At 35.7% G+C, this 12,654-nt stretch overlaps 1 protein-coding gene across 22 annotated transcripts in view; it reads right to left on the reverse strand.

Annotated features, from left to right (window-relative positions):
* The window catches only part of LOC139115358 (regulating synaptic membrane exocytosis protein 2-like), a 164,254-nt gene that overhangs the window by 77,867 nt on the left and 73,733 nt on the right, over positions 1 to 12,654 (reverse strand). For 15 of the 22 annotated variants that reach the window (XR_011548108.1, XR_011548109.1, XM_070677420.1 and 12 more), the window contains 5 exons: positions 11,728 to 11,851; positions 10,439 to 10,512; positions 8,418 to 8,563; positions 6,813 to 6,943; positions 5,037 to 5,199 (listed from right to left, as the gene is read on the reverse strand). Coding sequence is in view for 19 of the 22 variants with exons in the window: in XM_070677420.1 (XP_070533521.1) it covers positions 5,037 to 5,199; positions 6,813 to 6,943; positions 8,418 to 8,563; positions 10,439 to 10,512; positions 11,728 to 11,851 (638 nt within the window). In the remaining 3 variants the exon portion in view is untranslated. The remainder of the gene's footprint in view (positions 1 to 5,036; positions 5,200 to 6,812; positions 6,944 to 8,417; positions 8,564 to 10,438; positions 10,513 to 11,727; positions 11,852 to 12,654) is intronic. The other 7 variants (XR_011548107.1, XM_070677409.1, XM_070677408.1 and 4 more) reach the window with 1 other exon arrangement.

Genomic DNA, 12,654 nt, shown 5'->3' on the forward strand with positions numbered 1-12,654 from the left:
AATCAAAGGTAATTCTCCTGCTTTAGTGAAGTTGTACCACCAACTTGACACAAACCCACATTTTCTCTGTGTTTTCTGATGCAAGTGACAGAGAACATCAACCCAAATTGACCCTTTTCTTGCCAAGTCCATATTTCACCATCAGGTCAAGTTGGTTAAAACTAGTGAAGCAAAACATGTCCCTTATGGTGCATTTTAATGAATTAAGACTTGAAGATTTGAAGGTCCCTGAAGACAGAGATACTGTAAACATGATTTTTACAGACGAAAACTGCTATAACATACCAAGCCAAGTGGGTGAAAATACATATGGTTTTGGCTCAATATCACTTTACTGATTTGGCAAATGGGGAAATCATACTGTGTGGCAGTTAAAGGGTTAAAATTGGCGGTTATCATGACCATCCCATGAATTCAACATCTTTGTGCTTTTATCAATAGATAGACGGGTTTTATTGAACAATATAGTTGTAGCAGCTGACAACATTCAGTGAACTTTATTCTGAATTTTTCTACTGACTTTTTCTAAGACATTGTCTTTTTCATGCATGTAGTAAATTGCTGAAATTGCTGAATATTTCATGCCACCAAAACTAGTAATGGCTTTTTTGATTGACTATGGCAATGATGAGAGAAATGTCCTTGACCCACAAAACACAGTTTGTAGATCGATCCCTTCAATGTTACGGCTACAGAGTGATTTATTGTTCAATATTTTCATGTTCTATCCAGCTATCAACTATGACCTGTGTTTGGCTCTCATGAAAGCAAATTCAAATTTTAAACTGCACTGCATTTGTTGTAAGTTGTTGTAAGTTTGTTGACAAATGAGTAATTTCATTTTGAATGTGTTACATGTAACATTTACACATGAATACTAACAATACGCCTCAGTTAGGCTTCAAAGTAATTAGCTGGTTAATTATTTTTAATATTATTTCAACATTTGTAACAAGTCTCTGTCCTGCATCCTTATGACTCAGAGGTGTCTGTGTTTTCATGGAAATTTCACATAAAACCAGTCCAATCATTTTAGAACTTCTGACCCTGTCAAAATCATACTCCTTAGGATTCAGCTGGTGAATTGTATTGACAGCACTGGGGTAGTATGTGCCTCGAAAATGAAGGACTTAAACTTTTGCTCAAACTGTCCAAAAGGAATCTTACAACCATTTTCTTTCAAAATCAAGAATAAAAATCATCGGTCACTGTGCAAATTTTGACACCAGAGAAACAAATTACCCAAGATTTACTGATTTATGAAATTCAAAATGGCCACCATAACTGTATTAACTCAATGGAGGAAAAATAAAATTTTTCATTTCTGAAAAACTATGATGGTGAAATTTTTTCCTACACCTAGAGCTTTAACCCTTTCACCCCCAGTTCCCTGTATACAGGTCCAACTTTACCACAGAAAACAGTGGATTTGGGACAAACCATGGTGGTGAAAGGGTTAAAATGAACCCCCACAGGTGGTAAATCAGGAAGGAATTGCCAAAGTTTGAGAGTGAAAATATCTGTCCCCATGCATATTCTACCCTATATAGTAATTGCAAATCACAAAAATACCCAAAACTGCATTTAATGGATTCAGCCACTGTTCATAAAAGCCACACACTGGTCTGATGTGAACATGCAGACAATATACTGAAGGTTTTTTCAAGAATTCAAGTTGGCAGCCGGAGTTATAATCTGGCAAGCGCCCTCTGTTGGCCAACACTGCAAAAACAGAAAATCTGTTGCCTCTGTCCACAAGACACGAGATTGCACCCGAGATACTAACACCGACAAGAAGGACATCTGAAACTCTGTAACAATCGACAACTTCAGGACATGCTTGAAATTTATACAGTCTGAAGTACTTGTGACGAGTTTTATAAGGATTATATCTCAAGTATAAAAAGATGCTTTAGAAAATCAGTCTACCATATGAGCTAAATAACATATTATCTTATTCAGAAATGTTCTTACAAGTGGTTTCCAATTATGGTACACACTTCTCAATTTGTTTTCTGCTATATTTTCTCAGCCACCATACCACCAAACACAATGAAACACTTGCCCTTTTTCACAATCTCGTGGCACAAATTTTACACCATGAATTTCAAAAGAATATATTCTGTATATTTTGGAACTACATGTAGCATGAAAATGACACAATTTTGAATCCGAAGAGGGTTGAAAACAGTATAGTAAATATTTTGAAACTTGAATGAGCCTTATCCCGGAATAAAGTACCTTGACTAGCAGAACATGAATAAAGTTAGTTCCACATTATGAATGTACATGTACCGGTATTTTTTATTGGCTTCAAACAATTTTGTTGTGTCCAAGAACAGTATCCACAGAGAGTATGCGATTGGATGTCGTCCACTGGCAACGGCACATACATATGTCTCAGAAAGCTATATTGTAACTGCAGTGAACCCATATCCATGTGTTCAATAGAAGGCTTAGATCTGCAGCTCATTGCATGGATCAACAGTAATGCTACAAGTTCATGCAGCTTGGCAATGATACTGAAATGTAATTTTAAAGGTAGCATGTCAAGAATTTTTTAGTCCAAAAATAATCTGGTAGATTTATTTGCTTTCATGACTTTTGGTTTGATCAATTTTTGTAATGATTGAAAACAAATCCTGCGTATATCTCACAGATATCATAAATCAATATCCTTGCTGGATGTTGCATAAATTTAAACCATCGGCTGCCATGGCCCATGGTACATGAATTGTTCTTTTGAACCCTATTGGCAAAAAATGTCATAGGTCACCTGGAAGTCAAAGGTCAAAAGGTTAGATCTTACACAATTCTCAGGTAAGCTATAAAAAATGCGGAGCTTGTAAAAAAAATTGTGGCCATTCTGTGCAATCATGTTTAGAAAGTAGGTTTTCTTCGTATGCATAGCTAACAGCTTTTCTCATGTCTGTTTTTATTCTATGCCCTGGGAGCACAAGTAGAGATCGTGAAATTTATTCTAAAGCATGTGCATGTCTACTTGCGTGTATTTCCATGGGGTTCATTAGCATTCATCGCGGCACCAAACGACAGTTTTCCAGAACCAGCAGTCGGCGGATAATACAGGAGAATCTAATCAGACACCTCGTAAATGATTCCATCCCCAGGGTAAAAAACTCTCATGCTAACACCGCCAGTCCTCTCCAACCTCCACAATCACCGGGCCTAACCCCTGGGCTTCCGTTAAATGAAAATTCCTCAACACAAATTACCAGTTCACAGCGCTCCTTACGAACACCATGTAAGCGCTAATTTCACCCTTTCATTGAATTCCCCCCCAGCTTTCTGTAAAGGTTAAACATCTATTTAAACTAATACTGGTATTCATGGTTCCCTTTAAATAAGGACTTCAGTCGCAGATCTTTCTCGTAAAATATACGCCAATCACTTCATGGCCTCGCATGAGATTGTAACTATGTGTATGTGTACGTGTATGTGTATGTATTGTGCTCATGATTGAAACTTTAATACCTTTATTTGACATTTTCGTGCGTATGTAACACTGAATTTATCTACACAAGAAATAGGCACTCTCCATGACAATACATTTTCATTTTTATCTTACAGAGAACATCTTTCATGGAATCATATGTTTGTGTTTGCCTTGTCGGACCTTCACATTGCACCATAGGGTGAGAAACACCCTGGGTGGGCTGGTGAAATCATCATTCGAGTATTTGTTAAATTCTGGTTGGGATTTGAACGTGAGGATTCAGAGATCAAAACAAAGCACAAATCAGAGCAAAGCGTGACAGGTTGATAATGCATGGTAAGCTAGGCAAACGCCACTGTAATACAAATTGCAGATTTGTTGATTGTGTCGGAGAGATAAAATCACTTTTTTGGAAACATTTTGCATTAAATACCTACATGATGTATGGTACTGTCACTTTCCAATTGAAAGAGAAAATGCAGTTATCCAACATCAAACACAGAAAACAAAGTTGAAGGATTTTCAAACAAAAAATATTCCAAAATCAGGATACGGTTGAGATTTTGTTCTGATTCTGAAAATGGCGAGATTCACTTCTTTAATGTAACATATGAGGAAGCCAGCTGAATTACAGCTGCAAGGAGATCTAGGAGATCAATCTCTGTGTATTAACCTGTTCACCCCTGATTCCAAGTAAACAGACCCACATTCACCAATGATAACAATGGGTTTGGGCCAAACCATGGTGGTGAAAGGGTTAAAGTTAAAACTAGCAAACTGACAACACTCTCACTCTATTTTGAACTTACTGCTGCCTAGAAAACCAACGTAGCACATAAAAATTTTGATCACTAAAATTTTCCATAGGGACTTACTTCATTTGTTTTTCCCACATGATACCAGTACATTCAATTCATACAGACTGATAGATGGCCAAAACACAGACAACAAAATAGGCAAACACTGATTCAAAAGACTGTACGTTAGGTTGTAAAAAAATCCTGTAAGTTAAAAATGACATAGTTTCTTCTCCTGGATAGATCAATCACTTCATATGGCTTTCTCCTTGACAACTAATATGTAAGACTGGTAATGTGGTGCCAACACTGAACATGGCGTAGATTATATCATGTCCACATCTTGCCTAAGGACAAAAACTCTTAAGCACAACCAGCGTTCTACCACTCCGATGGTACAAGGGATACGAGCGAGGAAAATGTTTGCAGTATGAAAACATCAAATTAAAAAATTTTCTTTCGTCTGAGATGGATTTATGCCAGGTTTTGTCATATATGTGCAACTGCATTTATGTATGATAGGATATGTGTGTTCACGTTGAAACCATGAAAACTGTCGTTGAGGAATTGGTGGACAGACGCATGTTTAGAATAAAATCCAAACAAGTCTCAAAACACCATTGTCTTCAGCGGATTCATTACTCATTAGAAGTGTATATAATTATGTGAACAGATTTTCATTATATGTGTATAAGCACCCTAAATATCACACCATACATATAATTATACTTTTACTGGGAGAAAAATAATGTTGGGGATTGGTGACAATCATAGAATTCGCCTACCTCTCCTAGAAACTCGTTAGAACCGAAGCGATCAAAATCCCACATTGTGACTTCCAGCGTTGATCCACGAAATTCCGCTCTCTTCAGATCCCACATAAAAGTCTGGTTCCACTTGGGGTTGTTGCTCTTGGCGATGGTCTTTGTCCTCCGTTTGGTCTTGTCACTATAAAAAAAAAATGGTGGCAGTTAGGTTTGTAAAGACTGCTGAAAATATGTTATAATCCATGTATGTTGTTACAAAATCCCTGTGTATAACATCTATCATTTGAAGAAATTACTGTATGTAAACAGTGTCCACCTGAGTGGTACAAAATTCATTTCTGCATACTATTCTCATGTACGGCACAGCTCATCACCCCCAAAATTCTTACTTAAAATATGACAATACTTTTGCCTTCATTACAACTTAAAGAAACAAAAATTAGTTACCACTTAAACTCACTGATCCGTGAAACATTTCCCGGAAAACATTTCATCTTACGTTGAAATCAAATCCTCTATACGACAACGTCTTATCCCAGTAGCTATGATTCAAGCTTTCTTTTCTAAAATAACCCTTTACATTAATGACAGCCGATTCGGTATTTTCTTATCGATGTAATCTGGCAATTTTTCATACTGCCAAATGACGTTTTCTACTTTAAAGCAACCATAACTTGAACTCTGGGTAATATATTTTCCCGTATCATGCTAAATCTACAGATAATAATGGCTTGATACAACATGAGGAAATAACATACGTAACTCACGACGCTATTCAACTTAAAAAAGATTGGGGCCAATTTTATGAGAGCGGGGCCATTTGTTGCCCCTAGTGATGACCTATGCTAATTTCCCTTGGGTCAGACAACAGATTTGCAATCGTCATTGGCCAACCCTGGAGACATGACCTATTTAAATTTCTTAAGTAACAGGTCACCACAGAATGACAGAAGTATACAAATAGGTAATTACGGTTAGTATTTTTTGTGTAAACAATACTTTTGCTGAGTTTCCTAAGGTGAAGATACAAAATGAATATTTTAAATATTCAATAAAATTTTTGAAAAATTATCCATTCTTTTTAAACCCTCATGGTGAATCATAGTTGCTTGCAAATAAAATGATGTTTATGACAAATTTAACCTTAGAATGACACCTATGCATTTACTCTGTGTGATATAATGAATGATTCACATGCGAGATGCTTTTACTTTGTGTCATCGCGCAGTAACTACTTTATTCTCATGCGCTATTACCTGACACTACTAGTTTGCAAAACATATTGAAGTCACTCTTTCTTATGAAAAAAAGATTTTCAATAGTGGTGATTTGTACATAATTACGACATTTAATTATTATTTTTTTCAATGAAGGAAAGCGTAAAGTGGAAATTCTGAGGAAAGCTTGAAGATTGTAAATGAAGTCTGATGAAACAGATTGACAGTCATCTTTATTATTACCTTTTTCAATAATTTTAATATATTTGAATAATTTATCTCCTCAAGAATCTAATCAATATGTTACGAAATACAGAAAAGATGAAGTACGAAGAGTTGTAACGGACTCTCTGATCAGCCCTTTCATCATTAATTTTGGTACGGCCGCAATGTCTTCTTTGGCAGGGTGGGACCTCTGAACTAAGAAATAGGGGTGGATGGTTTAATGCTACTTTCAGGCACACGATATTTCTTGCATGTAAAAGGACACATAGATGCAGTCTGTTCCACAAGCAATCGATTCAAATCAACACAGAATCTCATACATTCATCAGAAATATTTTTTTTTTCTTTTTACCTTCTATCCGGCAAAATGTAAAGTTTGACGTATGGGTTTCTTCTCTCGCCAAGTTCTTTGTGAGACAGATGCTCGGCACTCAGGATTGTCACTACCAGCTGCTGCAGAGTGTTGTCATACCACATCTTAATCTGTGAATAAAATTACAGTACAATACAATGCAATGTAATTATGGATTTCAGAATTTACATTCATCCAAAGAAGACATTGGGTAATATCTTCAAAACATTTATCATGCTAAAAATAGATATGATATCACCATGCCAGTGTTGCATATTTTAATTTCTGGCTGTTCAGGAGTTCAAAATAATGGATGAATATGAGTAAATTTAACCAAGGCATTTATCATAGTTATGAATTTATAATAACAATGTATGTACTGGAGAAGCAAAACAGAGAAAATTCACCTTTCTCTAGAGGAATTTTTCAGTGCACAATTGCCATGTTTAATTTGGATGTCATAAGTATGCCAATTTAAATTTTGAAAGAATTTGCATTTTGAATCACTGCATCACCAACCCAGATTCATTTGCTGTCAAACTGATTTCATGAAATTCGCCATTCTATGCTATTCAACACTCTGAATTTCAGATTTTTGTTTGAAGTATCAAATTTGCACTTATTATTGTTACTTCTTTTGCACCTGCGTTTGTAATATTTTGAGAAATGTGATGGGTAGGTAGAACACAAAAATTTTGCAAAATTAAATTCAACTTTGCAAATGGGGATTTTTAACCCTTTTACTAAATGGTTTTTCTCTAAACCTACCTATCAATTGACAGTGTGGACTTGTTACTGGGAAATAGGATGAACAGGGTAACAGATATACCGTTAGAAAATGCCAAAAAAGAGCAATTCAGTGAAAAGTTTAAATATTTTCCTTCATCAACTTCTCAAGCTTCTAATTTTTTCTGAAGAGAGACTACTTGCATGTGGTAAATACAAAAGATAATACTTGTACATCAAGAGTTATAATACAGTGGGTTCCAATTCAGTGCCACAACTCTGTATGACAGTTTTGTGTATGACAGTTGTTGATTCAGCAAATATCTCGTAGCTTTCAGCTGTAATTGTTGCTAAAAACAGCTACATTGTAGATCAAGTGCAATCAACTGTTAAGCTATCGGTCTGGACAGAGTTGCCCCATGCTGGGTTACTTTAACCAATGAATCCGGTGACTTTGAAAAGTGTGTGATACCAAAACTAATGGTTTATATTGTACATACAATGTATGTGTGTCTCACGTGCCGAGTTATGGCACCAAATTGAAACCCACTGTGTGTAGCTGAGAACTTTGTATGTACCACTTTGCATATACAGACAATGAAACAAAATATCATCCCTGTCTTGAAAGTCTAGGATACAGTACATCAATAAGAGAGGTCTGAAAAGTGTGAGAAAGGCTTGGTATGCCATTTCTGTTTGCACCATATTTTACTAAAACCATTATTTCTATACAACAACACAACAACTTTCTTTTAATTTCAAATGCACTAAAAATTGCACAGACAAACACAGTTATGGTAAAATATCATATGCCTCGACTGGGGCAAAAAGTTTCTTTGGAATACGTGAAGAAAGTCCATCTGTGCTATGAGTACTGACCTGTATTTGCCCCATGCTATGAAGGGACGTTGGTCTGTTTCCCGGTGGTGTGGGGCTACCCGGTGATGTTATTGTGACAGAAGGCCGCCGTGGTTTTGAGGGTTCTTCGTCCTCTTTCATTTTACCTGAGTCGTAGCCGCTTGATGCTGCCGACAAGACGTGATGTCATCAGTTTCTCATAATGGATAACCCACCAACTCTCTTACACTGATGTCACAGCTGCAGAATCTAAGTTTCCACTCAATCCACACTACAGTAACACCTTTCAACTTTTTAAATTCTAAAGCCTAGCAGGCTCCTTCAAAAACTTCAAATATTCATCAAAAATGTAAATTTGCTTTGTAAGTACATGGGGTTAGCTTGATTTTATATTCGCTAAAAATTCAGAAATGATAAAATTTGGGATATGTGGTCTAATTTGGCTTCTATGATTATTTGAAAACCTTTCAAAGTTCTTCATATAAGCTTGACAAAAACTAAAGACTTGTGGATGATCCATTTCAATCATTAAATTTTGAAATGTTATAGTTAAGTTTATTGATTTTGTTACTTTATTTCTGAGAGTTTTGTATGGCTTCAACCATGGTATTATATACAGCCTGTGAGTCGCCTGTTTTATGGCAAATCATGATGCTAGAGGGCGCTGTTGCTCCCATGAGTCTCCCTGCTAGTCACAATCATCAGCTAATCATATGCAATAATGGCCTTCCTCAACTGCACTCACACTATACGTGGCCCGTGAATGTGACAGTGATAAATTATGTAAATGGTATTCAAAATTACCAAATAAATTAATTCAAAGTGATGCTGGCCTTTCAAAAATTCTAAAATTGCAAGAAAGTCAACAAACTACAAATCAAGTAGTCTTTAACAATCTTCACTGACATTTTATTCCATAACTCTGAAATTTATTTCCTTCCACTCAATCTAACCAAAAGACATTTGCTCAAGCTTGAACATTTACTATTGAATAATTCAAGTCACAGTGACCTTTGATGATAAAGTAGTTCACGTCATTCAAGTAATGTCAGTTCCTAACCTGGACGTTTTTTTAATAGCTTTCTTCAATTTTTTCCCCAATTATCGAAGCAATCAAATGGTAATTTCTGACCTGGTTTCACATCTTTTAAGTACGAAATGATACGTTCTAAAATCTAATTTTAGGGTGGGATTCTGAAAGTGATGTCGCGGCAAAATTGTAAGTGGTGGTCTATAAATTTTTAAAATATCTGCTGAAGTACAACTGTTACTGTACAACTTAATAAATTTACAACCATCAAAGCACACAAACTTGCCTCCTTGTCCACACTTAAAACTACCAGCAACTTCTTTCACACAGTCATCCTCATTTCTCGAAAAACCTCAATGTAAAAATTTTGAACTAACCATGAATAAATACGACAGTGTCACACAGAAAATAAAAACTAAAAATAATCATAGCAAACTATCAAAAAAACAACAAAAGTTAAAAAACTATCATTTAGAACATGCATAAAAACTTGGAAGCACATGTGAGAAACTGTCATATGCACACACATCATATACCGGTACATACATACATACATACATACATACATACATACATACATACATACATACACACACACACATATAATGACATACATGCATACACACATACATACACATATATATATATATACATACCGTACATACATTCACACATTCAAATGCACACATACATACACAAGTATATATACACATACAATCATACACACACACACACCCACATACATACATAAGCACATGTACATAAAATATACATATAATATAATATATAGACAATCATAACGAGAACTGAACAGCAATAACAGAAAAAAAGTACAGTGCATGAACTAGCCTAGATACTGACAAGACAAAAAACTGCAAATTAAAAGAAAAACAATTGCAACAATTAAAGAAAACAACAACAACATGACAACAACAACAAAATGACAACCACAACAATAGCAATTTCAAGAAAGGACAGAGATGGAGATATTAGTAACAGCCGGGATACTAACAAGACTTACTGAGGCTGGCTCTTTTGGATATTATGTCTCGGTTTTGCTTTTCTGGAATGCCCGGTCCAATGTCGCTGTTTCAAAGAACAGCGCAGCGAGCAGAAAGAGAGAGAGAGAGATGTATATTGCAGTGAGTTAGGAATTAGGCAGAAGTATTATGAGAGAAAAAAAGAGACATTAAAGATACCATGGAGGTATGAGCCAAGAGATTAAATGTCAGCTAATCCAAGCCATCAAATATGTATCCCAGCAGCAATGTGAAAAGCGTATAGTTTCTAGTGATTTGCATGTGTCTGCTGGTGTAAGCTGATGTCAATGATAAAGTCAACAGCACAGCATCTTTACAAAGTAAGTTCATTGAGCAATTTACTGAAGCGTTAGCCATACTGACAGAGGCATGTTCAATGAATACATAGCAGTATTTAGTGCCGTCTGTCTGTCAGTTTCACCGCTAAGTATTTGTTCCCCAACATTTAAGCATGAGCACCTAAAAATTATTGTTGCCTAAGGTACTATGCACCTCGAAAGTGAAAGACTTAAACTTTTGCTCTAACTTTCATCAAGGAATCATTCAATCATTCTCTTTCAAAATCAAGAATAAAAATAGGGGGTCACCGTGCAAATTTTGGTACTAGAGAAACAAATTACCCAAGATTTACCGATATTAGAAAATCAAAATGGCCGCCATCCCTGTGTTAACTCTATGGAGAAAAATAAAAATTATCGAATTTCGAAAAACTAAGCCGGTGAAAAGTTTTCTTTCACCAAGAGCTTTAAAATGAACCCCCACATGTGGTATATCAGAAGAGAATTGTAAAAGTTTGAGAGTCCGAATATCTGTCCCCGAGGTGTATTCTACCTTAAAGGGCCAGTAGGTGTAACTTTTGATGATTTTTTCACTATATTTGTTTTTTATGTAAACTACAGCTTCTTATTCTGTATCTCCCAAAAGCATGTTAAAATGCCTACTATTTAGCTGGTCAACGTAATAGCCTCTAACATACATCCAGATTCGAATTCACTTGTCGACAATAAAAATGCAGTCTACACATTGTAAATTTTACAGGCTGAGTTGGCAAACTGAATAATATGGTGTGTCGTAGCATGCTTTGGGAAGACTAGTAGAATAAGAAATTGTACTTGACATTGAAAACAAAAATTGTGAAAAGAATCATCGAAAATTACCTTTAAGTATGAGAAGATCAAAAATGTTTGACAATAGGCGATCAATTCTGTTCACAAAAAGATTAAAACTCTTTGCGTTTGGTACCACATGAAATTTTTCTTACCCCATTGCTCTAGCCACTACAAGCTCTACCAGCGGTTCTGATTTTGAATCGAGCACGATATCGTAGACTTCGTCAAACGTGGCCCCTTGTAGATTCCGGCCGTTCCAGTTAAGCACCTCATCCCCTGCACAAACACGCAAAAAAAATGAACACACGATAGAAAGGAATTCAGAAAAGTCTACAATGTAAGATTATTAACCGATCTGTACAACAGGTAGGGTAATTTCTCTTATAGCTTGTGTTTGTTCATGTTACACATACATGCCATAGGATACACTGCAACATGTATCAGTCTTGTTACATGTACACCCTCTTGCAGTTTTGAATCAAAAACACGTTCTCAGAACTCTACAAAAACAACAAAAAGTGATACCAAAAACCAAACAAAGTAAAATGCAACACCAAATAGGTCTTTTTATAATTGTATTACCTATTTTCTTCAAATTCAATGAAAATAAGTAAATTACAATCAATGCATTATGTTCGTGCATTAGAAAATCGAAATATTTAGACTGGTATATCACTGAATAATCTCATTTCAGATGTTATCAAAAACACACTACATCATCCAATTTCGAAAGACACATAAAACGGATGAACTCTTCTTGTCATATGTTTGTGTCCTTATATAGATTGTGACGATGGCAATCATTAAAAGGACCATCAAAACAACATATGGCCGGTAAATCTTGCTTGTGATGATTCTGAATAGAAACAACGACAGCTGTATGTCACTAAGTGCTGAATTCACAAGGTGCAAGGCAATGGATGTCGTAGTTTGAGTAAGTTCTTTAAGGCTCCCTAGGTTACTTGAGAATTTTACCTACAAGTGTCAATTGAAGGAAAATGGAAAAGTGTACAGGCACATTTATAAGTTATATTTTTAAGATGATACGAGAATATCAAAAAGATGTAACAATATCATCA

The sequence above is a fragment of the Ptychodera flava genome, chromosome 17 (genome assembly GCF_041260155.1).
Source record: "Ptychodera flava strain L36383 chromosome 17, AS_Pfla_20210202, whole genome shotgun sequence".
In the NCBI taxonomy this organism is placed as follows: Eukaryota; Metazoa; Hemichordata; class Enteropneusta; family Ptychoderidae; genus Ptychodera; species Ptychodera flava.